Source organism: Typopeltis vanoorti, chromosome 2, assembly GCF_054136105.1.
Source record: "Typopeltis vanoorti isolate ZY-2024b chromosome 2, IOZ_Tvanoo_1.0, whole genome shotgun sequence".
NCBI lineage: Eukaryota > Metazoa > Arthropoda > Arachnida > Uropygi > Thelyphonidae > Typopeltis > Typopeltis vanoorti.
Genome location: NC_143550.1, coordinates 87,811,563 through 87,824,152, shown reverse-complemented (window position 1 = coordinate 87,824,152; position 12,590 = coordinate 87,811,563). Strand labels below are relative to the sequence as shown.

General features: G+C 34.6%; 1 protein-coding gene across 4 annotated transcripts in view; it reads left to right on the top strand.

The window, feature by feature from the left end:
- Taz (tafazzin, phospholipid-lysophospholipid transacylase) overlaps positions 1-12,590 on the top strand; it is a 151,674-nt gene that overhangs the window by 79,959 nt on the left and 59,125 nt on the right. For all 4 annotated transcript variants that reach the window (XM_090412264.1, XM_090412275.1, XM_090412256.1 and 1 more), the window contains one exon: positions 12-64. In XM_090412264.1, the coding sequence (XP_090268390.1) occupies positions 12-64 (53 nt within the window). The remainder of the gene's footprint in view (positions 1-11; positions 65-12,590) is intronic.

The following is a 12,590-nucleotide window of genomic DNA, read 5'->3' as shown; positions in this document are numbered from 1 at the left end:
TTTCTTAACAGGAATGGACACAGTACTACCTAATACAGAACCTTATATTCCCAGAATTGGACAGGTGATGTTTCTTAATTATTAGTTTATATATTTTATTTATTTATTTAGCGTATGGCATAATAAAAAAGATATTTGACATCAAAATATATAATACATATTTGTGCAGACAAGATAAATGAGACAGGTAGTGTACGTGTACAAATAACAAGTAAAGATATAAAATTCAGATAAAAAAGTCACAAAAGTTTTAAATCTAGTTCAACTAGCCTTTCAAGAGCTGAAGGATCTACCTCAAAAAAGTCTATCAGGTTACCAGGGTAGGCTCTTTTGCCGCGGTCCTCCACAATGTGCTGGATGGTTTAGTTTGTGGCCCCACAGTCGCATTGGGGGTGTAGATGATCTTCCCCACTTGTGTAAGCTGTCTGTGCAGATACCATGTCCTGTGCATATCCTATTTAAGCTTTTCCATAGGTGACATGGACGCTCAATACCCTTCAGATTTTGGTTGGGTAGGATATACTTGTTTAAGTCGTGTGGCAATATTTCTTTTCAAGTTTCAAGCCATTTTGAATTAATGTTGAAATCGCTATTTACTAGTTCTTCAGCCTGTATTAGTGAAACTAGGATTTAAGGCAATTTATACTTAAATGTGGGAGGACTTCATGTATTGGTAACAGGGGATTGCTATTTATATTTCTGTAATCTTTTATGAGAGCATCTTGTCTGTGCAAGTTTGGCAGTGCAATGTTGCTCAAAGTTGGAAGCCAGTAGAGGGGGGAGTGTATCTGACACAACTTGTTATTGTCATAATTGCTTCATTTATTTGCATGTTGATTTTCTTGATATGAGAACTATTTAGCTATACTGGTGAACAATATTCTGTTGCAGAATAGACTAGGCCCAACATGGAGCATCGCAGTGTAGTGGCAGAAGAACCCCATGTAGAACCACAGTTTTTGTAGGATATTATTATGGGTTCTGATCTTTAAAGAGTTTGTGTGTGTGTGTGTGTGTGTGTGTGTGTGTGTGTGTGTGTGTGTGTGTGTGTGTGTGTGTGTGTGTGTGTGTGTCAGTGTTCATATTAAGTAAGTTCTGATGGTATTTATAGTATGCCTCTTGTGTGATTCATACGTTCACATCTTAATAGTACATTTCAGTCTTATTGGTTATTGTGAGTAAATAATACTTGCCAGGTTTGGTTGACTCTCACTATGGAAAACTTGCAGGGACCAGGAATAGTTTGTTGTAAGGGATTTCTATAGTGAATTTCCTTTGGTATAGCATTATTACCTATGGGACTGTCATTGTGACTTTTGTGTATTGTTGTTTACAAGAGTGAGAGTCAGCTATCTTCCCAGTGGCAAAACTTCTTATAATTGGGGATGTGGTGATGTCATTTGAGCCTATATCTGGTTTATGTATATCACTATTTAGATAACATGCATATGTCCATTCTCTTTCTTGATTTTTTGCATAGTATCAAACTCTGTCTGTTGGGAATTTTAAGTGATGATGATGCTAATAAACTATACATGGAAATTGCTGTTCACTCTTTAGAAGCAAATTGCCTCTATGTAATTTATCTACCACTGGATTCCATGCACTGCTATGATTAAAATAAAAGAACCTATGGTTCTTATCTGTTTCGAAAGCAGATAAAGGAAAAGCTATAGCGGTAATGAATATTGCAGACTATGAGAGGAAGATAGACTGCCTTTTATAGGATAGGATACTTCCATCTGTCAAGAAATTAGTTATAATCCTACAAAAACACAGAGAAAAAATTAAACACATTCCTTGATGAAGTTGCTAGCTGGGTTCAAAATATTTTGTATAAGTTATGCACCCATTTTGAAAGGGCTCCTCGTTTATATAGTGTATCAAAAGTTCATAAAGAAGGTTGTCCAGTAAGACCAATTGTGAATTGTATTGACTCTCCCACATACAGAATTGTTAAATTTCTTTCTCATTTATTAACTGCTCATATTGGACAATCCAGATCATTGATCAAGAATCCTACACATTTTCTTGAAAAAAATCAAGGATATTCAAAATCAAGAATCAGATATGTTAATCAGCTTTGACATTGTTTTCCATAAAAGCAGTTTTAAAAATGAATGCCTTTTCAAAGAAAGTTGTGAAGCCCTTTTACACCAGCCTAACCTGAACCAGAACAATTGTCTCTCCCACAAGTTTGAAAGATTCCCATTTTATGTAAACATCAAAAATAATTTTGATGTCATTAATTTTGAGCAGTTCAAAAAAAAGAACTTTACTGCAGATTCCATTTTTGCTGCATGGAGCATATGCCATTTATTTTCCATTATGCACTCCATGACTTATTTTTAACGGTATTAACAATACCAAATAATTTTATCAAAAGATGTTTTATTAACTGCTTATATTTCGCTGAATTTCAAATCTGCATCATCAGAGCACAACATACTTGTACATGCGACAGTGAGTAAGTGAAACAATGCAGTTGCAATGGACAAAAGATCTAAAGTCCTATTTTGATGCCCCCGTAATGTAAAAAAAACAAAGATGGCAGTCTCCCAAATTCTAACAAATTAGCCAAAATTTGTCAAAAATTTGAGAGACTGTCATCTTAAGAGCAACTCCCACATAGCTGTAATGTTTTTTTTTTTTTAACATTAGATGGCAACAAAATAGGACTTTAGATCTTTTGTCTATTGCAATTGTATTGTTTCATTTACTCACTGCTGCGTGTACCAGTGTGTTGTGCTCTGATGATGCAGATTTGAAATTCAGTGAAATATAAGCAGTTAATAAAACATCTTTTGATAAAATTATTTAGTATTGCTAATACTGTTAAAAATAAGTCATGAATAACTGTCAACACCTAAGCTTATCTGTTAGATTCCATTATGCACATGACATTCTCACTGATATCTTCTTCTTCGTGTAGCTTCCTCAGAGAAAGGGTGCAGTACCATGTCCTTCCAGTTCTCTCTGTTTGTGGCTTTCCTTTTTGCTTCTGCATAGCCATGTGATCCTGTCCATGATCTTATATTTTCAAGCCATGTCCTTCGTTTTTTGCCTCTTGATCCTTTTCCAATAATTTTTCCTTCTAAAACTGTTAGTATCCTCTGTCCTGCTGAACCTCTCATTACATGTCCCACCAATCTCATATTTCTCTGGATCATTTCATGTAATAAAGATCTCTGTGTTCTCGTTCTCTGTAGGATATCTATATTTATCACATGTTCTGTCCATGAGATTTTCAGAGCTCTCCTATAGCATTGTCTTACTGTTGTCTTATTCTCTTCTTGAATATCCAGGTCTCACTTCCATATGTGAAAACTGGCCAAACTAATGTTCTTATCATTCTTTTCTTTGTCTCGATATCCCCAAAACTTCTGAGCAGATCTTTATTTTTCTAAAAGGCATCTTTAGCTCTGGCTGTTTTTATTTTTATTTCTTTATCTTGCTTTCCATCTGCAGTAAAGTAAGTGCCTAAATATTTGTATTCTGTTGTATGTTCAATTTTCATATTGTTTATGAATATATCTTGCTCAGATCTGTTTTATTTTGAGATTTTCGTAAATTTGGTCTTTTTTTCATTTATATCTAATCCAAATTCTTTACCTTCTTCAATTAGTACTGCAGTAATTTGATTAATTTATTTTGGTTTTCTGCTATTAGAATGGTATCATCAGCATATCTAAGATTGTTGTATTTTATACCATTTTTGTTTTTCAATCTTTTTCATCACTGTCTCACTATAGATATTAAATAGATTCGGTGAAAGGATACAACCTTGTCTAACTCCTCTTTTTATTTTCACTACAGAAGCCTCAGAGTAAAACAGCGCTGCATTTTCTGTTTGGTTAAATCAAATCTTAAGTACATGATCTTCTATGCCTAATTTATCTAATATATTGAACATTTTATTATGTTTTACCCAGTCAAAGGTTTTCTGAAAGTCTATGAAGCATATGTAAATGTTCCTATTTCTTTCAAGTGATCTTTCTATTAGTATTTTTAGTTCCAGGATAGCATTAATGGTTCCCATTCCTCTTCTGAAGCCTTTCTGTTGTTCACTTAATTCACCTATTAAGGCACTTTCAATTTGCTTGTTAACAATGGTTAAAATAATTTTAGATGCATGGGATATTAGGCTCACAGTTCTGTAATCTTCGCAATTTTGTGCATTATTTTTCTTTGGAATTGGTATGCAGATAGATGTTGCAAAAACTTCAGGTAATTCTATTGTTTTATAGATGTTATGAATGAATTCCACTAAATAGTTGTTATTATTGCCAGTCAAAGCTTTCAGCGGCTCAGCCGGGATATTATAACACCCAGGGTATTTATTATTAGGCAGATTCTTAATTACATGTTCTATCTCCTTTCTTGTAGGTAGAGTGGTATCTGTTGTTACATTTAACTTAAGGTGCTGTGAATCATCTATCATGTTACAATTATCATCATCATCATGGAGATCTGATAATTACTCCACCCACCTTCTATTTATCTTTTCCTTATCAATGATTAATGTTTCCATCTTTGTCCTTGATGTTATTAGACTATGTACATCTTGCTTTTCCATTAAGAACTTCTCTGGTTTTGTTCCTATTTTGTAATTCTTCTATCTCAGTGCACTGCCTATTTATCCAGTTTTCTTTCAATCTTCTGCATAACTATGTGATTCTTTTATTCCATGTTTTATATCTTTCTTCTTAATTTGTTCCTCTTTTCCATGTTCTTCTTTCATCAATAAGGTCGATTACTTCTTGTGTTATCCATGGTTTTTTCTTCCTTTCTTCTTGTTTATTGATGTGGTTTTCAGCAGATGTTATGATATCTGCTTGTAGTCTATTCCACTGAGAGTGTTCATTTTTGTTTTGCAACTGTTCTGAAACATTTTCATTAAATTTTGAATTTACTATTGGAATTTGTACCATCTGCAGATCCCATTTTAGGGGTTGACTTCTTTTAGTTTTTATTGTTTTCAGGCGAATATTCATCTTCATTAAGACCAGTCTATGATCATATCCACAGTACGGAACACCTTTGAGTTCCGTATTCTATTGAAGTAATGTTTACTGACCACAAAATAGTCTAATTGATTTTTGTATCTTCCATCTGGACTTTATCATGTGTATCTTGCTGTTGGTTTTTGCTCAAAATAAGTGTTAGTTATGATGAGACTGTGCTTGTTACAGAAATCAGTCAGTTTTTGGCCTCTCTCTCATTCCAGATTCCAAGTCCAAATGGACCCACATGTGTAGATGTGAACTGATATACAATTGCTTAATATATTGTACTGTCCTTCAATTATTAACTTCAGAGTTCGTCATTGGAGAGCAGATACAGATGCATATAAAAACTTCTCTGAGATCACAGAATTGAACTTGGTAGTTTATTCCTTCTTTCCAGCTCTACTTCTTTCCTCTTCTCTTTTGCTTGCTGGCTTTCCTGTTATCAGGCATTAGCTTTTCCAAAACTTGCAACTCAAGTGACAACAATGGCTGCTGTTAGTACAGCAATTGCACATTGCAATATATATATATATATATAACATTCAAAAATGACTATAAACATGCATAAAATAATATAAATTATTTCTTTTTTTAAGTTAAGGGATATTACATCCCATATTGTTTCATAGCTGAATAAGAAACTCAAAGAGTTTCGTGGTGCCGAATATAGTAAATATATAAAGTTTGGCGAGTCCAAGCGTAAGCAAATACCCGAATAGTGTTACAACTGACCCTTAAGGGAGTGCAACACTGAAGCAACTCATGGTAAGGGTGGAGCAAGCTCCGATCACTATTCTTGATATTTCCCCATAATGTGAAACCCAGCTCCTAGGAGCTGTATTACTGTTCTACATTATGAGTGAGAGAAGGTCACTACCCAGACCGGTTTCAACCTTTATTGAGGTCTCATCAGTGAGTAGGTAGACCTAGAAATACAAAGTTTGTAGCAAACAGAAGTTACATATTCCCTGCTATGAGAATTGCCAAGAAGGTGTCCTAATAATTTATTAATTATATGAAGAGCCAAAGGCTTGTTGAAACAATATGGGATGTAATATCCCTTAACTTAAATAAGTTTATGTCGCCGAATTGAAGCCTTTGGCTCTTCATATAATTAATACATTATTTCTTTGCAATTTCATAAGGATTACAATGTTACAGAAAACAAGTAGTTTAAATACAATTGTCTCCTTTTGTATAACATTAATAAATGTTATTTATTAATTCAATTCCTATTTATGAAATTTACACATGCTCAGTATATGTATAATACTGTAAAAACTGAACATAAAAATCACAATTATTTGAGATTTTTACATGCATTGTCTTTTATTAAAAAAATTGGTTCTCATTGCTGCTGCTTCTTTTATTTTTCATTAATTATTTGATCTATTTGAATTTCTGAAAGCTTTAATTTTTAAACTGCTTCTTTAATTCTTCCATTCAACCAATATTTTCCTTTTATTTTTCTACACACTTCTTCCATTGTTCCTACTATCACATCTTGAATTTTTTTTTTCATTTATTTATTTTAATGGCAAAAAGAATACAATGCAGCTATAAGTTAATGTCTAGTCCAAAAAGCCAATCCAGGGCCTCATCCGTCAGCTTGTGGATGTCGTGAAGGTTACCATGAAATTGGCACCTTGGGCAGTCATTCACAATATGAGTGATTGTCTGGGCTATGGGAGAACAATCACAGTAAGGGTGGTCTGACAGTTTTCATCTATTATGTTTTGGCAGTTTTCATGTAGGTGGTAGCCACATCTGCCCTGGTTAGTTCTAATCCTGTTGACAGATGACCAAATCTTCCTATGGAGCACAGGGATCTTCAACCAGGAAGCCATTTGTTGGGAGATTGCTGGACCAGTGTTCTCTCCATGTGTCAGATGTTGATAGTAAGGCAGCTGAAGAGAGTTTGTCCATGGACCAGAAAAGGTTTCTTCATTTTAGGCTACGACTAAGTGGATTTTTGAGAGTCTGGTGAAGGGGCAAGAGTGGGTTGCTCATTACTTAATTAAATTTTTTAATCGAGGCTTGTCTTCTCCTTATATTTGGTGAAGCAATGTTGGATAGGACAAACAGCCAGAGGAGAGATATGCTTCTCAGCATCCCACTAATTGTGCGCATGGTAGAGTTTAGTTGGGTATCTATGATGTTAGTATGCACTTCTTTCCCAGATGTGGGCACAGTCTGCTGTGATCTCCATCTAAAGCAACGGATGATAAAACTGATGCCCATGACCTCCCTGCTCTGTTCTTTAAAAAAGGATGAAATAATCTATTATTGATCTCTTTTGCAATCAACTCCAAGCATCTAAACGTGAGCTTACGATTAATATACATCTTGTTGTGAGCTCCGGAATTTTATCAACTCAGCTATAGACCCACAACTTTCAAACATAGTTCTTAATGTGGCTAAACGCTCTATACAACATTCATTTAAGAAACATAACTAACATCTAAATTGTAAATTCAGTGGCCTTGTTGCTAAGCAAATCATTCCTCACTTGTTTCCAGATAATTGGGTAGTTAACATCTCAGGACTCCTGTTAACTGAAAGTGAAACACTTATTCTTTCAAAAGGACATGATTTTGTCATAGTACCTAAAAAGATACCCTACTTAGATTTCCTTTTTAGCAACAAACGAAACTTAGTTATTCTTTCTGGCAAAGATGCTAACAATCTCTGTTTGGAAGTTTATCCATTCTACTTAAATCCAAGCTTCCACAATCTAACATCTCGCTAGCTGAAATGAAAGCTTTACTTTCCCTAAGACATAATAGTCACGTTATCATCACCAAAGCAGACAAGGGAAAAGCTACAGTAGTCATGGATTGACAAATTACAAAAGGAAAATTTCTCTTTTACTGTGAGATTGTTAAAATGCCAGGAACTGGATCGTAACCCCACCAACAGGCAACTTAAAAGAAATTAAACTCCCTTTTAGACGAAGTTATAAGCCTAGATGCAGAAACCATAGAAAAGCTAAAAACTTATTTTGCAAGAACATCTAGGCTTTATGGTTTATCAATGATCCATAAGAAAGACACTCTGCTCCATCCAGTTTTAGACTGTACAGATTCTCCTACTTATTGCATAACCAAATTTTTAGCAAACCTACTGAAATATATTGGCAAGTCCTGCTCGTTTATAAAAAATTCTTCAGATTTCCTAGACAGATTGAAAAATGTTTCCATACAATCCACTGATCTTATGATGAGCTTCGATGTAGAATCTCTATTTACCAATATACCTCTTAAGGAGAAATTGCAGCTACTTTCTGAAACATTTCCACAAGATATGGTAAAACTATTAGACTTCATAATGTTCTGTCAAAACAAGTTCTACAGCCAACTGGAAGGAACTGCCATGGGAAATCTACTTTACCCTACTATAGCCAACTTATGTAGAGCATCCGGAAGACATCCTTTCTCATCTATACACCCTCAACCTTCGTTTTTGGGTTTAGTATATTGATATTTTTGCTGTGCGGTCTCACAGTAAAGAAACTTTACCAATGTTTTACCAACTATCATAAATACTTTACATCCACGTATTAAATTCATTATGGAAATTGAAAGAGACAACAAATTATCCTTTCTAGGCATTCTCCTCATCCACTCACCATCAGGTGATTTTAACTACATCAGTGTATTGAAAGTCCACTTTTACTGCACTACATTCTTCATCAGCCTGCACACCATCCTTCCCAAAAGACAGGAATTATATAATCTTTGTTTCGACGTGCTAACACTATTTGTTTGTCTCCTCATTAATTATAGGAAGAACTCTCAAATATCAAACAATATGCGAAATTGAATGGCTTCTCAGAAAGGACTACACAACATTTGTTTGACTAGTACAAACCTGATGTCTATTGTTTTAAACTGTGATGGCACTTTTTAAAATTGATTATTTTATTGTATTTTATTTTGTGTTCCATTGTTGTTATTGTACTGAAAATGCCTTTGATACTTAGGATAAAATTTTACAGCTAATAAAAGTACTTGTGTAAGTTAAAAAACTTTCTACAACTATCTGCAATCCAGAATATTTTAATAATAAGGTGATGCTCATTTATGCTACTTGTATATGAGAAATATATGACTTCTGCATTAATTCAATCTTGGTTCTTTTCAAACTTCTGCAGGCCAAATTCAAGTTTACCAAATTCTAAGTGATCACAAACTCTCAGAGTAGAGCTGCAGGGAATTACATTGCTGAATGCAAAATCACTCACCAGTGTCCCTCTAGTGCTTCTTGATATAACCTCTGCTCTTTGCCATCTGTGTGGCTGACATCCCACTCCCAATTTCCACCACAGTGGCACTATATGCAGATGATATTGCAATAATGGTCCACTCCCTGTAACCTAAATTAGTAATAGAAAAACTGCACAACACAATCTCAGAACTAAAACGGTGGTTCAAAAATGACAAATTGATGTCAGTGAAGACGAGAATGCTGCAGTGCTATTCACATAAATAAGAGTTTCTCCCCCACAGGATGGAATGATCACGTTTGGCACCCCCCATTCCATGGCAACTAGTAGCCAAATACTTTGATAGGTGTATAACTAGATAAAGGTTTTGCTATGACTCATGCTGATCATATCTGCTCATAAGCAAAGGCATTAAGACAGCTATATCTTATATGCAGTTATTGTAGCAGGCTAAGCATGGTATTTAAACTACTGATCAGGCCATTTCTGATTTATGAAATGGCCCATGGGAGCAGATTTCATAAATGAAATTTATGAAATCTGCTCCCATGGGGCGTCACATAGCAGATTCAAATGTTAACAAACAACAGATAATCCAAAACAAATGTTTGCAAATAGCTTTCAGCGCATCATGGTTCGTGAGAAACTAGTATCCCTGAGATCAAAACTTTCCTATTTGATAGGACTGCAAATGCTGCCAACCCATTAATCTACCAAGCAGTAAACTACAGTGAGCATGACTCTGCAAAACACACACATCCTAAAACCATTATAAACAGTTAAGTTTTTAAACCCACTGTCTAAAGTCCCAAAATGGGTGAGCCAAAGACTCAGTAATATCCCAAGTCCATTATAGTCTCCCACCTAGCGGTTCACTACAACAAACAAATATCCCAGGACAAACTTTATATATATATATCATCATCAGCTATTGTCAATTCACTGCTGGATGAAGGCCTTTCCAAGATTACACCAAAACTGTCTGTCCATGGCTCTCCTTTCCCATGTCACTCCTGCAAATCTGATGATATATCATCAGTCCACTGTGATTTAGATCGGCATTGTGGTTGTTTTTCCTCTCATGGAATCCAATCTAGTACTTCTTTTGTCCATTGTTGATCTTATCTTTGAACAATATACCTAGCCCATTGCCACTTCAGATGTCTCACACTTCCTATGATGTCAGAGACTTTGGTTTGATTTCTTATCTATGTATTCCCTTTGTGATCCAGTCTTGTGATACCAAAGATACTCCATCATCATCATCATCATCAAATTCCTGATATGTACCCTCAAGGGGTGAACAGGATATGATAGTACTACATGAAAAACTTACATCATTACTAACTTCCTATCTACAAAATTCCTCCAAATCAATCTGTTACTTGTTAAGACTCCAACATTATCAGAACCTATATTTCCATCTTCTAAGGTACTTTTACTATATCAATCCACCTATATCTTGATCTTCCTCTTGGTCTCGTTCCTGCCAACCTGGCAGAGAAAACTTGTTTTGCTAATCTTTCCTCTCCTATTCTGTTTAAGTGACCATACCACCTGAGATTAGCTCTGCTAACACATTCCTGGATGCTGACAATGTCAAGTTCTTTCCTAATATCCTCATTTTTAATATGATATTGCCATTGATGCCATCTGTTCACGCCTCTAATCTTTCTCAGGATTCTCATATCTGTGGTCTCTAGTCTTTGGTCAAGTGTTATACTTCTGACCCAGCTCGCAGATCCATAAGTTAAAATTGGTTTGAACACTGTCTTGTATACCGCTAATTTAGTGTTCCGACTAATTTCTCTCTTATTCCATATGAATTTATTCATTTGACTTCCTACTATACCAGCTTTGTTGATTATGTTTAATTTCTTTTACTTAATTTACATATTTAATTTACCATTTTCACTAAAAATCATGCCTAAGTAGCTGAAATGTTTTACTTGTTCTATAGGTTCTGCATTCACAATGCAGTTGATATTTTCAATGCTTCTGCCTATTTTCATTGTCTTTGTCTTGCTATTGCTAGCATTCATACCAAATCCATTACAACAGTTATTCAATTTAGTCAGGGAATTTTGCAGACTTGTACTGGATTTATTTAAAAAGAGATTAACATCTCCAATTTTGATATCAGGTTTAATTCCACTTTCCTTCTTAATGTGATCCATATAGATAATAAATAACAGAGGGGATAATGTACATCCTTGTCTGACACCAGATTTAACATTAAATTCTTTCTTTACTTCCTTCAATTCTAACTGCTGACTTACAACTCAAATCAAAACAAAGTATTGCTTGATATAATTCTCCATTGACACCATACAACTGTAGCATTTTGAATAGCTTTTTTCTTTTGGCACCTTGTCATATGCCTTTTCCAAATCTACAAAACTTAAATACAGATTTTTGTTATATTCCAATGATTTTTCAACTATTTGTTGTAAACTGAAAATCTGATCCTGACAGCCTCTATTTGGCCTGAATCCAGATTGTTCTTCACCAAGCTTCCCTTCCACAATCCTTCTCAACCATTTCTCAAGTATACCTACATAAATCTTACCAGGAACACTCAGTAGAGAATTACCTCTGTAATTTTCACATTTAGTTTTATTTCCCTTTTTATATATGGGTACTATGAGAGCTCTACTCCAATCATCTGGAATTCGTCCCTCTGTCCAGGCCTTCTGAACTGTGCAGTGCAGCCACTGTAAAACTTTTTATACCTCCAGATGATTGGAGTAGAGCTCTCATAGTACCCATATATAAAAAGGGAAATAAAACTAAATGTGAAAATTACAGAGGTAATTTTCACATTCGAGCATTTCTGGTCGAATATCATCTACTCCTGCTGCCTTTTCACATTTTATGCTTTTGATGTCTTGTTCTACTTCAAGTATAGATATGTATTTCTGATTGCATGCCTGTTGTGTGTTTTTTACCACTGTGCTGTTCACTGATTGTTTCGTTTAACATACTTCTTTCCATACTAAATTGTGTTGTTCTATTTGAATTTCATTTCATCCTTTGTATTTAGTGTCCATGTTTCAATATAGGAAGGATACATTGGTTAAATGTATGGTAAAATGATAATGGTAGTTGGCTTTTGAATACTGATTGTAATTTTCCAAATGCTTTCCATCCAAACATCGTGCGTCTTTTAATTTCATCCATGATATTTTGTTCCATTGATATCTGTTGTCCTAAGTATATGTAATGATCCATTTGTTTAATGTTATCATTATTAATTTTTATTATTTCTGGTTGGACATAGCTATTGAACATAATTTGGGTCTTTAGGTTTATCTTTAAGCCAGCCTGTTTGCTAGCAATTTGGAGTTCACGGATAT